Source organism: Acomys minous, assembly GCF_964271855.1.
Source record: "Acomys minous genome assembly, chromosome: 7".
Taxonomy (NCBI): domain Eukaryota; kingdom Metazoa; phylum Chordata; class Mammalia; order Rodentia; family Muridae; genus Acomys; species Acomys minous.
The window spans coordinates 101,799,010-101,813,022 of NC_140488.1; the positions used below are offsets into that span (position 1 = coordinate 101,799,010).

The following is a 14,013-nucleotide window of genomic DNA, read 5'->3' on the forward strand; positions in this document are numbered from 1 at the left end:
TTATCCCATCCCTTGTATCCTCCCATTCTTCCCTCCCTCCCATTTTCCCCTTATTCCCCTCCCCTATGACTGTTCCTGAGGGGGATTATCTCCCCCACAACAGGAATTATATTCATGTTACATTCATAGTGTTTTGGCTGTTTGTATTTTGCAACCTCGAAGAAAACATTTTCCTATCTTAGTTCATCTAAAATTCTGAATGTAAGTCAATAGGTATCATATCTCATCTCTATCAACTTAAAACATCCACTTAGACCTAGAAACATCTTAATCCCTAAACAACTAAACTTAATTGTGAAACTAAACTATCTGGTCTTCAACCCCACCAGAGACATGAGAAAGAGTAAAATTAATTATCTGAGTAAACAGGAAGTGCACGTTAGCAGCTTCAAAAAAAAAAAAAAAAAAGACAGAGACAGTTTGCTGCCTGATCAGTCACCCGTAGCTCTCTAAAACTTTGAAGCATCATCTTCATCCTTATGGCCTAGTATATCTAACAGACATATTTGTGAGGCAGGAACTATTGGGAACATGCTTTCCCTGTCTGGGGAGAGATTGGCTATTGACTCTGCCTGCATCCAAGCTTGCCAAGTTTTAGGCAGAGTTCTGTAAGTGGTTGAAACAAGGACCTTTTCCTCAGTGGCTTATTTGCCATATTTGAAGCTATCTCCATAAGGAAGTTCACTGATGTTCATCATCACTGTTGAGGTAGGCTGGATGTTGCTAGGAGTTAACCTGTCTTGTAGTCAAAGAATCATTAAAACAGTATAAACTTCTTTAAATGCCATATTCTGTAGTTCTCTGAGGGTTTTGAAGACCTTATCTAACTATTTTACCTTATCTGTCTATAGAACCATACCTATCAGTTACATCTAGGATGTATATTCTTGTGAAATAGATTAGTAATCGAAATGACCATGATTTGATCAAGTGACAATTGACTTGTCTAACTTACTTATCCTACACAGTCTGCAGTAGGATTTTCAAAGTATTGGAGGTAAACCTTGTGTTCTACTTGAGTGGTATGGGTACAGTACTTCATAATAGAGTAGAAATATATATAATGTGTGTGAAGAATATCTTAAATTTGAAATCTATATCAATGCATCAAAATTAAACTTATTTTGCATCAATATACAAATTTCTATACCAATGAATTAAAAATAACCATTTCAGAACAGTTAAGGCCTTAAGTTGTGGAGTCAACACAATAATCTATTTTTTATCCTATCATCCCTATATATTTCTATATTCCCCTTTCTTTCTTTTCAGCACCTATCTCCAAACCTAAAAACGAAAAAGGAAAAGAGAGAAATCCCTGAGTTCAATCTTGTTTTCTCTCTGGATAAGACAAATAGTAACCTTATGACCAACTCCCAATGAAAATAAACATCTAAAGCCAAAGAAAACAACTAAAAACCTACCCACTCACCCTCTTAAATGAAATGGAGTGTCATTCTCTTAGGGCTTCTTCCAGGGATTTGGGACAAATAATACTTTTGTAGGGGCATGAATACAACTGGGAAAAATTGGATAAACAAGGTAGGAATATCATTTGTGGTTGAGTTTCTAAATGCTGAGAACTTCCAGGCTTAATAATAGTCCTGTGTATGACAGTCTGAAATGCTGTACCAATTGGAGCGAGAACCTTTCTTTGAAGTTTTCTTTGGAGCTGTCCTGTTTTCATGGAGTAACAACTGAAGCACTTGGTGCTGAAGCACGAAGGATGTAGAAATACAGTGTCCAGCATGCTGAGAGAAATGAATCCTATCAGGTCTGGTTCAGCTTCAAACATGGTTCTTTTGTTCTGAAAACATACTTTCTCACAAGCATTATACCATCCTAAATTTATAAGTGTATGAAGTGGACAAAGTAAACGTAGCAATTAAGGCTAGTTCTCTGCTCTTTGCATGAGCAGAAGAAAGACATCTATAAACATTCATTAATGCCTAATGGAGAATGGCATCTAGTCCTATGTCACATGTATTCTGTAACAAATATGAAGCATTGACTATGCATAGACATTCATGTCTCAGCCTGTCTCAGAGATATTCCCATGTTGTGGGATTAGGAATATAAATTACCTGCTTGTTCTGCAGATTTAAGATTTCTTTACATCCTAATTGTAGTCCCCTACCTCATCACCTCCTGATCCCGCCCTCCCTCCCTCATACCCTCTTCTTTTCTCCCTCATGGCCTCTCCCTCCCTCATCTAGCCCTCAGAAAGGGGCCTAACCTCCCCTAATATCTGATTTCAGTTCATCAAATCTCATCTGTACTACCTGTATCCTTTTCTCCTGTGGCCTGGAAAGTCCACGCAGATGAGGGGAAGTGATCCACATTGAGAGACCAGAGTCCATGTCAGAAGTAGTCCCTACTCCTCATATTGTGGCATCTACAAGGAGACTGTGCTGCCTATGTACTCAATTGAGCTGAGTGTCTAGGTCCTCCCCACGTATGGCCCTTGGTTGGTGCATCAGTCTCTGCAGGAACCTCTCCTTTGTCTAGATATTTTAAGACTATATTTTATTTATTCACTTTACCTTCTCTAAGACTTTTAACATGAATGTATATTGGATTTTGTCATGAATTTTCAGCCTCTAAGGAGATGGTCATTTGCTTTTTTACCTTTAGTTTGGTTAGATGGTTGATTGCATTCATGGATTTCTGGACATTGAACCATCCTTGCACACCTGGATGAAGCCTACTTGTTCAAGCAGATGAAGTCTTTAGTGTGTTCTTGGATTTGGTTTGCAAGTATTTTATTGAGTATTTTTGTATCAATGTTCATAAGAGAAATTCATCTGAAATTCTCATTTTTTTGTTGGGTCGTTGTGTGGCTTAAGTATTTAGATGACTGGCTTTATAGAATGAGTTAGTCATGAGCCTTCTGGTTCCATTTAGTGGAATAGTTTGAGGAGTATTGGTATTAGTTCTTCATTGAATGTCTGGTAGAATTATGTGCTGAGTCCATATGGCTCTTTCATTGTGAGACTTTTGATGACTGCTTCTCTTTCCTTAGGGAATATAGGATGATTTAATTTGTTTGCCTGATCATAATTTAACTTCTGTAAGTTGAATTTAGTATGAAAAGTTTTCATATCATTTGGATTTTCAAAATGTGTGTCATATAAGCTTTTAAAGTAAGACCTAATGATTCCTGCAATTTCCTTTGTAGCTGTTATGTCCCCCTTTTCATTTCTGATTTTGTTGATTTCAATACTCTGCTTTTGCCTTTTAGTTAGTTTGGTTAAGGGTTTGTGTATCTTGTTGAATTTCTCAAAGAACCAGCTCTTGGTTCCATTGATCTTTGAATTGTTTTCTTTGTTTCCATTTCATTGACTTCAGCCATGAATTTGATTATGTCCATCCATCTACTCCTCTTGGGTATGTCTCTTCTTTTTTCCCTAGTATTTTCAGGTGATTCATTAAGTTGATTGTATGTGATGTCTCCAATTCCTTTATGAAGGTACTTTGTGCTTTCCTCATAGCAATGCTTTCATTGTGTCCCAAAGGTTTGGATATGTTGTGTCTTCATTTCCATGGAAGCTTAGAAAGTCTTTAATTTCTTTATTTCATCCCTGGCCAAATTTTCACTGAGTATCTCATTGATCAGTGTCTATGTGTTTGTAGGCATTTTGTTAATTCTACTGTTGTTGAAGTGAGCTTTAGACCAAGGTGGTCTTATAAGAAGCAAGGGATTATTTTATTTTTTTAATCTGTTGAGACTTGTGTTGTGGCTGGTTATATGGTCAATTTCCAAGAAGGTTCTGTGTGACACTATGAAGAAAGTACATTATTTTGTGTTTTGTTGAAAAGTTCTTTAGGTATTTGTTAGATCTTTGATTCAAGACCTCTGTTAGCTTCATTATTTATCTATTTAGTTTGTGCCTCAATGATTTGTCCAGTGGTGAGGTGGGGTGCTGAGGTCTTCCACTATTAATGTGTTGGGATTGATGTGTGACTTAAGCTTTAAAAGTATTTCCTTTACAAATGAGGATGACCTTGTATTTAGTGCATAGATATTCAGGATTGTGATATCCTCTTGGTGGATTTTTTTCTTTGATGAGAATGAAGTGTCCTTACTCATTTTTCTTGATTAATTTTAATTGGAAGTCTATTTTATTACACCCCTTTCTATCTTTTGGAGTAGCTTGAAGAGTATCGGTATTAGCTCGCCCTTGAAGGTCTGGTAGAATTCTGCACTGAAACCATCTGGCCCTGGGCTTTTTTTGGTTGGGAGACTATCAATGATTGCTTCAATTTCTGTAGGGGAAATGGGACTATTTAGCTTGTTTATCTGTTCTTCAATCAACTTTGGCAAGTGAAATTGATCAAGAAAATCGTCCATTTCCCCATTTCCCTTAGATTTTCAAATTTTGTTGCATATATGCCTTCAAAGTAGGATCTTATGATTCTTTGTATTTCTTCAGTGTCTGTTGTTATGTCTCCCTTTTCATTTCTGATTTTGTTGATTTCAATACTGTCAATCTGCCTTTTAGTTAGTTTGGCTAATGGTCTGTCTATCTTGTTGACTTTCTCAAAGAACCAGCTCTTTGTTTTGTTGATTCTTTGGACTATTTTATTACACATTTGAATGGCCTTTCCAGCTTGCTTCTTGGATCTGTTTGCTTGGAGAATATTTTTTTTGTTGTTTTTTGTTTTTTGAGACAGGGTTTCTCTGTGTAGCCTTGGCTGTCCTGGACTCGCTTTGTAGAGGAGAATATTTTTTGAGCCCTTTACTTTCAGGTAATATCTATCTTTGTTCCAGAGAGGTATTTCTTTCTTTACTTTGTTTTTTAAATTTATATTATCATACATATATACAATAAACTGCCTACAGCAAGAATAACCACAAAACAATCAGGAAATTATGTAATTGTTACATTCATAGTGTTTTGGCTATTTGTATTTGACAGCATTGAAGAACACATCTTTCTATCTTGGTTAGTCTAAACTTCTGAATGTAAATCAATATCTATCATATCTCATCTCTATCCATTTAAAACTTCTATCTAGACTTAAAAACATATTAACCCCTAAACAACTAAGCTTAATTGTACAACTAAACTCTCTGGTCTTTAACTGCATCAGAGACTTGAGAAGGAGTAAAATTAATTATCTGAGTAGAAAGGAAGTGCAGTTAGGCAGCTTCCAAAATTAGAAAAATGACAGGGATAGTTTGTTTCCTGAACAGTCACCCAAAACTCTCTATAAACATGGAGCATCATCTTCAGCTGTTTGGCCCATTATATCTGTCAGACATATTTGTGAAGCAGGAACTATTGAGGACTTGCATATCCTGTCTTAGCAGAGCTTGTCTGTCAACTCTGCCTGCATCCAAGCTTTCCAATTTTTAGGCAGAATTCTTTCTGTGGCATAAAAAGGGACATTTTTCCCAGTGGCTGGTTTGCCACATTTGAAGCCATTTCCATAAGGAGGTTCATTGATGCTCATGATCTTCTTTGAGGTAGGCTGGCTTTCGCCCTGTGTTAACATGTCTTGTTGTCAAAGAATCTTTAAACCAAAAGAAACATCTTTAAATGCCATACTCCATAGGCCTCTAAGGTTTTGCAAGACCTTATCTATTTTACTTTCTCTCTATATAGAATCATATTTACCCGTTAAACCTAGGATGTATATTCTTGTGATAGAAATAGACTAGTAATTGACGTAACTATGATTTGGTCAACTAACAATTAATTTGTATTGCTTAATTATCTTTAGTAGCCTGCAATATAACTTTCAAAATATTTGGAGTAAGCCTTGTATTCATATTAGAGTAGAAATATATATAACATGTGTGAATAATAATTTTAAATTTGAATTCTATACTAATATATCAAAATTAAACTTTTTAATCAATATACAAATTTCTATATCAGTGAATTAAAAAATAACATTGTGAGTAACAATTTAGGCATTAATTTGAGGAATAGATTCAATAATCTACTTTTTGTCCTATCATATCTACATATTTTTATAGGCTCTCCTTCTTTCTTTTCAACCCCTATCTCCAAACCTAAGAAAGAAAAATGAGGCACCCCTGAGTCCATCCTTGTTTTCTCTCTGAATAAAAGCATTAATAACTTATAAACAACTTCCAATGAAAGTCAACTTCTATAGCCCAAGAAAGCTAGTATTTCAGGTGCTATATTGAAGAGGTATGAGGAGAGTGGACAGTCTTTTCTTGTCCCTGATTTCAGTGGAATTGATTTATGTTTATCTCGATTTAGTTTGAAATTGACTATAGGTTTACTGTGTATTCCCTTTATGATGTTGAGATATGTGCCTTGTATTTGTATTCTTTTCAAGACTTTAAACAAGGATAGTTATTGAATCTTATCAAATGCTTTTCTAAATCTAAAGAGATGATCATGTGTTTCTTGATGTATGCAGAGCTTTTCACTCAAACACAAAAGTATTCACTCCTCAGCACCTCACGGAACCTTCTCCAAATACAACCATATACTTGCTCACAAAACAAACTTCAACAGATACAAAAAGATCTAAATAGTCCCTTGAATCTTATAAGACCTCAATGGTTTAAAGCTGGAACTCAACAACAGAAAGCCTATAAACTCATGCAAACTAAACAACTCCTAGCTCAATGCTATTTGGTCAAGAAAAAAATAAAAAAGAAATGAAAAATTTCCTAGAATTCAATGAAACTGAAGGCAAAACATACCCAAACTTATGGGACAAACTGAAAGCATGCTAAGAGGAAAGTTCATAGCTCTAAGTGCCTTTATAAGGAAATTAGAAAAAACTCATACTAGCAACTTAATAGTATACCTGAAAGCTCCAGAATAAAAAAGAAAAAGACACATGAAAGAGGAATAGACAGATGGAATTCATGAAACTCTGGGCTAAAATAAATAAAGTATGAAAAAAGAGACAATTCAAAGAATCAGCAAAATTAAGAGGTGATTTTCTTTGAGTTCAGCAGCCTCAGGAGGCAAGGCCAGAAGTAGGCATGGTTTTTAAGGATTGCAGGTGAAGAAGTTGATGTAGGAAGAAGATATGTCTGCCGCCTGCTGGACTTAGAGAACTGGTGGCCCAAGGTGAGGGGGTTAGGACAGTCCTTCTGACTGCCAGGAATGCCAATGGGCCAGTTGCGGCTGATTTGCTCTGTAGCACAGTCCAGGCTGAGTCATATCTGGCTTCATTGAGTCTTCTTGGGGGCCTTGGGATCACTGATAGAAGCTGGGAGTCTCTGTCACATTAAGCTTTTTTATTAAGCATTTAAATGTACTTATTCTACAGTTTCTCTGACATGTTTGAGGACCATCATATAAAAATGTAGCTGATCTAAACAAAAGTTTGCTCCAGTTGAAGGGGATGGGGCAGTCTTTAGGAATGCCAGAAATGTATAGGTTTCCCTTGGAGGGGCAGGGTTGGAGAGGGAGTGAAAGTTAGTGGGCTATGTAGGGGAGAGGTAGGAGTGAGAGCTTGTTTTCTTAAAAAAACTAGACAGATGCAGTTTGGAAAAAATTTCAGGCAGACACCCAGTGGCAATCCTGTTTCCCAACCTTTGCCAAATCACAAGACTATGGAAGAGGTGTCCCAATTTGATATCCTGTGATTGCTTAAGTTTGGTGAGATAAATCCATGAACAGATGTCTCTGGAATGTATGATTACCTTGAAACAAAGGTCTGGTTTTGTTCAGGAGGACTCGTCTTCCCATGGCCAAGTCTTCACAGCACTGAGTCCAGGAGAGTCCTGGATACCACAAATTGGATCCTGAGGACCTCTAGGCAGCAGCTGAGATGAGCAAACTAGCCTGAGGCAGAGGGGGATGTAAGAGAGAAGCCATGGCCACATAGCCCTGAGTCACCTGGCTGGGTACTCAACTTCTCCTAGATTTAAAGATGGTCTAATCAGAGCAAGTGAAGAAGGATGAGCTATAGGGAGTGGCCCCACAAGTCCTGCCTGCTAGGCTGTGTGGAGTCCAGCTTCCCCCAAGTCACAGGCACCAGATGATTGATTAAACAAACCAAATGAGCTAATTGGCAGTGAAACTATATTATAAATGCAGGTCTATGAGAAGTGGCACAGTAGGTGGAAGGGAGGGGGAAATACATGCTGGACATGGGGGAGGGACAGAGGAAAGGAGAGAGGGTAGGGTGGTGTGAGAGGGAGGGAGAGAGAGAGCTAGAGAGACCCTGGAACCAAAATGCCTGGTTCATATAGTGAATCTCTGTGAGAAGGGAAGTGCCACCCTTAGGTAGCAGGCAGGCCATGCCAGTCGTGCCTTGTAGCAGGACCTAGAAATTTCCACTACACTAATCCACTCAGTCATGAGCGTAGGAGATCTTTCCAACTTCCAATGTCTTCTTCAATGTTCTACAAGATTTACAAGATTTACTATACTAATCTTTCACTTGCTTGCTTAGAGTTGTATACATATATTGTTTGGCTATTATGAATGGTACCATAGTACTGATTTTATTCTCTATCAGTTTCATATTTCTAAGAGAGACTACTGATTTTTGTATGCTAATGTTGTATCCTGTTCCTTTTCTGAAAGTATTTATCACCTATAGAAGTTTCCAGGTGTGGAATTTAGATTTTTTTTTGAATAACATCATATTATCTTCAAATAAATATTCATTGCCTACTTTCTTTTCTTTTTGTATCACTTGATCTCTGTCAGTTGACTCATTGCTTTAGTGAATACTTAAAGGACTATATTGTAGAGGCTTGGAGAAATAAGATATTGTCCTCATCTTTATTTTAGTGAAAATGCTTTGAGTTATTTTGCATTTACGTACATGTTAGTTTTGGGCTTAATGCAATTGCTTGTATTAAGTTGAGGAATGTTCCTTGCCTCACTGGTCTCTTCAGGACTTTTATCATATGTGAAAACATCCCTACATCTATGTGATGAAGCCAATATGAGAAGTATAGATAATAATTTCCTCTGTTCTTATATTCATTTACAGAGTGTTTAATAAACAAATCTGTGATTATACTTGTAGAAATCTTTGTCTATATATTATTTTTAGTTCTTTGTGTGTTTTGGATATTGGGATAATAATGGCATGGTAAAAAGAATTAAAATATGTTCCTTCAGGTTCTATTTTATGGAAAATTTGTAGAAAATTGGCATTAACTTTTCTTTATTACACAAGTAGAAAACTTCACTTAAAATGCCAGTTTGTTTTACTTATAAGAATTTTGATTACTGATTTTATTTCACAAGAGATTATGATTCTGTTTAAATTACTTGATATTATCTCAACTTACCAAGTGGAATATATTAAGAAAACCATCCTATTTTATGTTTGCCAGCTTGAAAGTGCAAGTTTTAGGACTATATTTCAGTGACCTGAATGGTATTTACACCAATATAGGTGGCAGAAATGTCCAGCAACCTTTTCACTGCATTCTGGGTGTACATCAAGAGATGGAACCAGTACACAACACTGTTAAAGTGGACTGGGACCAGATATTAGATAGTTCACATGTTTATGGGAACCCTACCCCCAATAATCTGATATAAACATGGTGAGACAAAAATGACACTTAAAAATATTATTACACTTATAGATTACTGGGTCAATTAACCCACCTCATAAAACTTTTTCTGGCAGTATATGACAATTAACAATGAGATCCACAACTTGACAATGTGCATAGTATGAGAGACTATGAAGGATTTGGTCCTAAATGACATGTACTCATCAAGACCCTCTCCTTGACTCATAGAGAGATTATGACAACATACACGCAGGGTCAAAACAGACAATATGCCAGTACTGTAACCAGGTATTGAACACAACTAATCACTACTAAACAGGACACTATTTGCATTTGATACCTTCAGGGGAAAAAGTCAGTTTTTTTCCAAATGGAGACTTAGTGGGATTATCCACTATATTCTAGAACAAGCTGAATAGAGGAGTAGTTGGCCAAAACAAAACAGACACCATTAGACTTTAAACCCTAGAATCTTTGTTTTGTGTTGTTTTGTTTTTTCACTTTGTCCTTTTAGAATTTAGTAGGCTTTAAGATTTCTTTTTATGGTTTCAGGGTCCTGAGTGAGTATACAAATTGGGGAGAGTTGGAATGATGTTTTTATACACTGTGTAAAGATTATTCTTGTATTATTTAAGCAATGATTTCTGTACCCAGAGATCTGATAACAGGCAGGATTTTTGCATTATTATTATGAAGCATCCCCTGTCTTAGTAATCTGTAAATGTTGTTCTCAATCACATTCTAATAAAGAACTGGAGAGCCAGTTTCTGGGCAGGAGAAAATAAGACAGGACTTCTGAGCTGAGGGAGAGGGTCTCAGGTGGAGAACAGAGGGAAAGAGTCCCTTTGGAACATAGATGAAATATAACTAGTCAGGTCAAGATTAAGATGACAAGTAATGGGCCACCTGGCTTGGAAGTAGGCCAGACCAGTATTATTCGGTTAGAAGAGCTGAGTATTTCCCCAACTATAGTGCCTGAAGCTTTTAATAATTATAAAGATTTATTAGGGAGCTAGGTGAGGCATAGAAAAAACCTTGTATTTTAGGAGGAAGGATCTCATAAACTATAGCAAAAGGAAAAGCCAGAATCTACTTATACTGGTTGGAGAATCCTTCTAAATTAAAATATAAAATAAATTAATTATTGCCTTAAACTTTCCCACATATGAGAAGGGTATTAGCTATACTTGCCCTTTAAGACTACATCATGTCTTGGCTCTGGCTCTTTGCTCATAATGTGCCATTTATCTCTGGTGGCCATAAAAACAGAAGATTATTTAAAGCCACTCCCTTACACATGACAGTCACTAACATTTGGGCTTCATAGAAGAGATAAAAAGGCAAGTATTTTAGATTAACTATGTAGACTTATTAAGAACTTTCTGTTTCACAAGACAAAGAAGGCCAAAGAATCCACAGACATAGATTCAGCTATTTGTTGACATCATTTCCATTTGAACAAATCCTGCTGAATACTTTAAACGCAGGATATTTTTGTTTCTCCCTCATGGCTGGGAAGCTTGCACTGACACTGATAACTGTGTACTTTCTTGCAGTTGAGTAGGTGAAATAGACTTTATGTTCTCCTATCCATACGATGGGGGATATGCCTGTGTAGATCACTTTGGCAGGGTCACGAACCCCAGGTGGGCCAATCATGCTAAGGTGTATAAATGGGTCTCCAATAAAGCAAAGCACAGGAAGGGAATGGAACTTGTGAATGAGACAAGGGTTGGTTGGGTAGACATTGTTCTAAACTGAAATACCTGCCTAACGGATCTTCTTTTACTGAAGGTTATTCACCTTTTCTGTGACTCCCTTCTGTGTCAACATTTCCTACTACTTGGGTGAAATTTATGATCTTGGCATCTTTCAAATGGATCATCTCCTTGATACGCGAAGGTAAACAAATTCAAATAAATTACATGGAGGTTTTCAAATATGGTCTTTATGCAAAACATGCATCTACTTGTTGGGATTCATACATAGGCTGAACCAGATCCTGCCAGGCTATCTCAGTTTTCTGGCTTAACACCATTCTCCACTCTGTTTTGAGTTACATTTCAAAACCCACTGCTCCTATAGTCTATGGCCTCAGATATGCCTCAGTAAAGAAGACAGTGTGTGAGCAGGATATTAATTCAGACCACCATCAACTGAAACCCCATCTTGTTGATGTAACTTTACAAAGAATACTGCTAATTTTTTTCTCAAAATTAGAAAGTATATTATACACAGGCTGTCAATGAGTAGGTAGCTGAAAAATAATTTTTTCCTGGGAATGATCTCCTATGTTTAGGCCCTTCAATATTTCTAAGTGTGCAGTGGAAATGAAAATTTCAAGTGCCTGTGACTATAAAATTTGCCTCCTTGCTTACTTCTAAAGAAATCCATGACATGTGTTTTTTATGTTTCTATCTCATTGTGTGTCTCTCTCTCCCTGTATGAGTGTGACTGACTGCATTTTTACTTATAAAAGAATAAAAATAGTTTGTGTATGGAATTTTGATTTAATTGGTTATAGCATGTAGACCATTTTCAGTTTGCTTGTTCTTTCACAGACATCAGTATGCAGTAGTCATACTCTTCTACTTATGACTTTTAGTTAAGTTATTTATGATAATATAATATTTATGCATTGCAAACACAGCTGAAGTGAATATCACTTTACAGATGATATTACATGTTTTTTAGAAATATTAATTCCAAGTACTAGAATTCTTAGTTAACAAATACACACATTGCAACACTTGGCAGATACAGGGAGATTGTTAAGTAGAACAAGTAGAACAACTTGAAGAGGGTGTTTCTGAAATTGTCATAGATTTCTAGCTCTCGAATATTGTAACACCTTAAACATTAACACATAAAATATTTAATAACAAGTATGTGAAGTATTTTGTTTCTCCATCTTCCCTGGGTCCTGGTTGACTATATAATTGTTCTATCTCATCTTCAGATTTACAGATGCAAGGGAGTGCATCTACAAACTGAGTGGGTTGCTTAGCAGCCTAACGACTTTCCTGTTTGAAATAGTCCTTGCATGCAGCTCATGCTGGCGCCTGTGGGAATTCAACAGCACAGTAGTTCCGTTTGTGTCCTTTGGACTATGGGAAGCTTACTACCATCAAGAAGTTAATGTTTCTGGTTCCCTAAACAAGATCCTGGTGAACACTCCTATCGATTCAACATGGACCATTCCACCTGAATTCCTGTATGTCCAGAACCTGATAGTTTGTGCCATTTTGATAAAGCCTGTAGTTCTTGCTTTCAGCACAACTGCCATTAAGGTCAGCTGCATGAAAGACCCATTTGTCGAGATGCAGATATACTGCCAAAAGATGGCTGCCTTAGTTTTGTTTGTAAGTAGCCTCTTCACTTTTTCTTCTGTGAGTGTGAACTACCTAGACGATCTTTATGGACGATCTACTCTGGACTTCCCTGCTGACTTTCCTGTCCAGAAAGAAGACTTGAAATCCAAACACCTTACAGCAGTATTCCCAGTAGGGATCCTGATAGCCACCATGTCACTCTTTGGTGTGATCATGTTCCTTTCTGATATAATCTATTTGAAACAAGAAAGTCAGGTGAAGGCCAAGTGTGCTTCCAAAGTGGCCTCTCAAGAAGCCTGAAGTGAGGACTCCTTCATTTGCAACATCTGTCAAAAAGTTCCTTGAGGAAAATGTCCTATTCATGGACAAAATTCATGTAGTCCTCAACTCGTTCTGAATAAATGTCTTTGAAGTAAAGCACCAATTTTGTTCTCCCTGTGTGTGAAAACCTACTTTATATTCTGTCTAATGTATTCTTCCCTTTAAATGTTTTCACATCTAAACTCTGATGGCTGTGATGAGGTGCTCATTATTTGCCAAGAAGCAGTAGCAGGAAAATGTACTGGTGATCTTTTGTAGTAAACATAACACAATAAACACTGTGAGAAAGTATTTCATAATGATGCTGACACCCAAACAAAGGAAACAACCACATTCTTGTATGGAGACCCTTAGGTACTTCCACATGAGAGCAAAGATGAACTACCTAGTGCTGGCCCTGTGGAAAGAATGTGCCATTTCCTGGATGGCTATTTTGTACCCTGGGAAGTGGGTATGTCCCATCTCCATGCTTGTGAATATCACAAATTCCCACGGATTCCCAGTGTGTTCTGATGGAACAAGTGTGTAGATATCAGTGGACAGCTTCTTCTATAACTCTTCTTGTATTAGCTTCAGGAATAACTGTGTTCCATATCACATTTATGTTGTGGCAAACACAATTGTGTAATGGCCAGTCTTCCTAACACTAAATATGCCAATTTGATTCATAAGTCCCCATAGATTAAAAGCCATTAGATTTGAAAAACTAATTTATCATAGTTGTTAAAATTATCAAACATCTTACCAGTCCCACATTTCTTACTTAGGTCCAAGACTATATTGTGACTCAGTTTAGTTTATCAACTGTGAGAACTTGGGCAATCATAAACTGATTTACATATTTCTAACATAAAATGACACAGTAAATATTTGCAA

General features: G+C 36.8%; 1 protein-coding gene across 4 annotated transcripts in view; it reads left to right on the plus strand.

Moving 5' to 3' along the window:
• The window catches only part of LOC311602469 (uncharacterized protein), a 50,074-nt gene extending 36,866 nt beyond the window's left edge, over positions 1-13,208 (plus strand). For 3 of the 4 annotated variants that reach the window (XM_084790596.1, XM_084790599.1, XM_084790597.1), the window contains exons 2-3: positions 11,279-11,386; positions 12,444-13,208. In XM_084790596.1, coding sequence (XP_084646722.1) covers positions 11,279-11,386; positions 12,444-13,116 — 781 coding nt within the window. In that variant the 3' untranslated portion in view covers positions 13,117-13,208. Of the gene's footprint in view, positions 1-10,734; positions 10,825-11,278; positions 11,387-12,443 lie in introns of those variants that run through there. The other variant, XM_084790598.1, reaches the window with a different exon arrangement.
• The last annotated feature ends 805 nt before the right edge of the window (positions 13,209-14,013 follow it).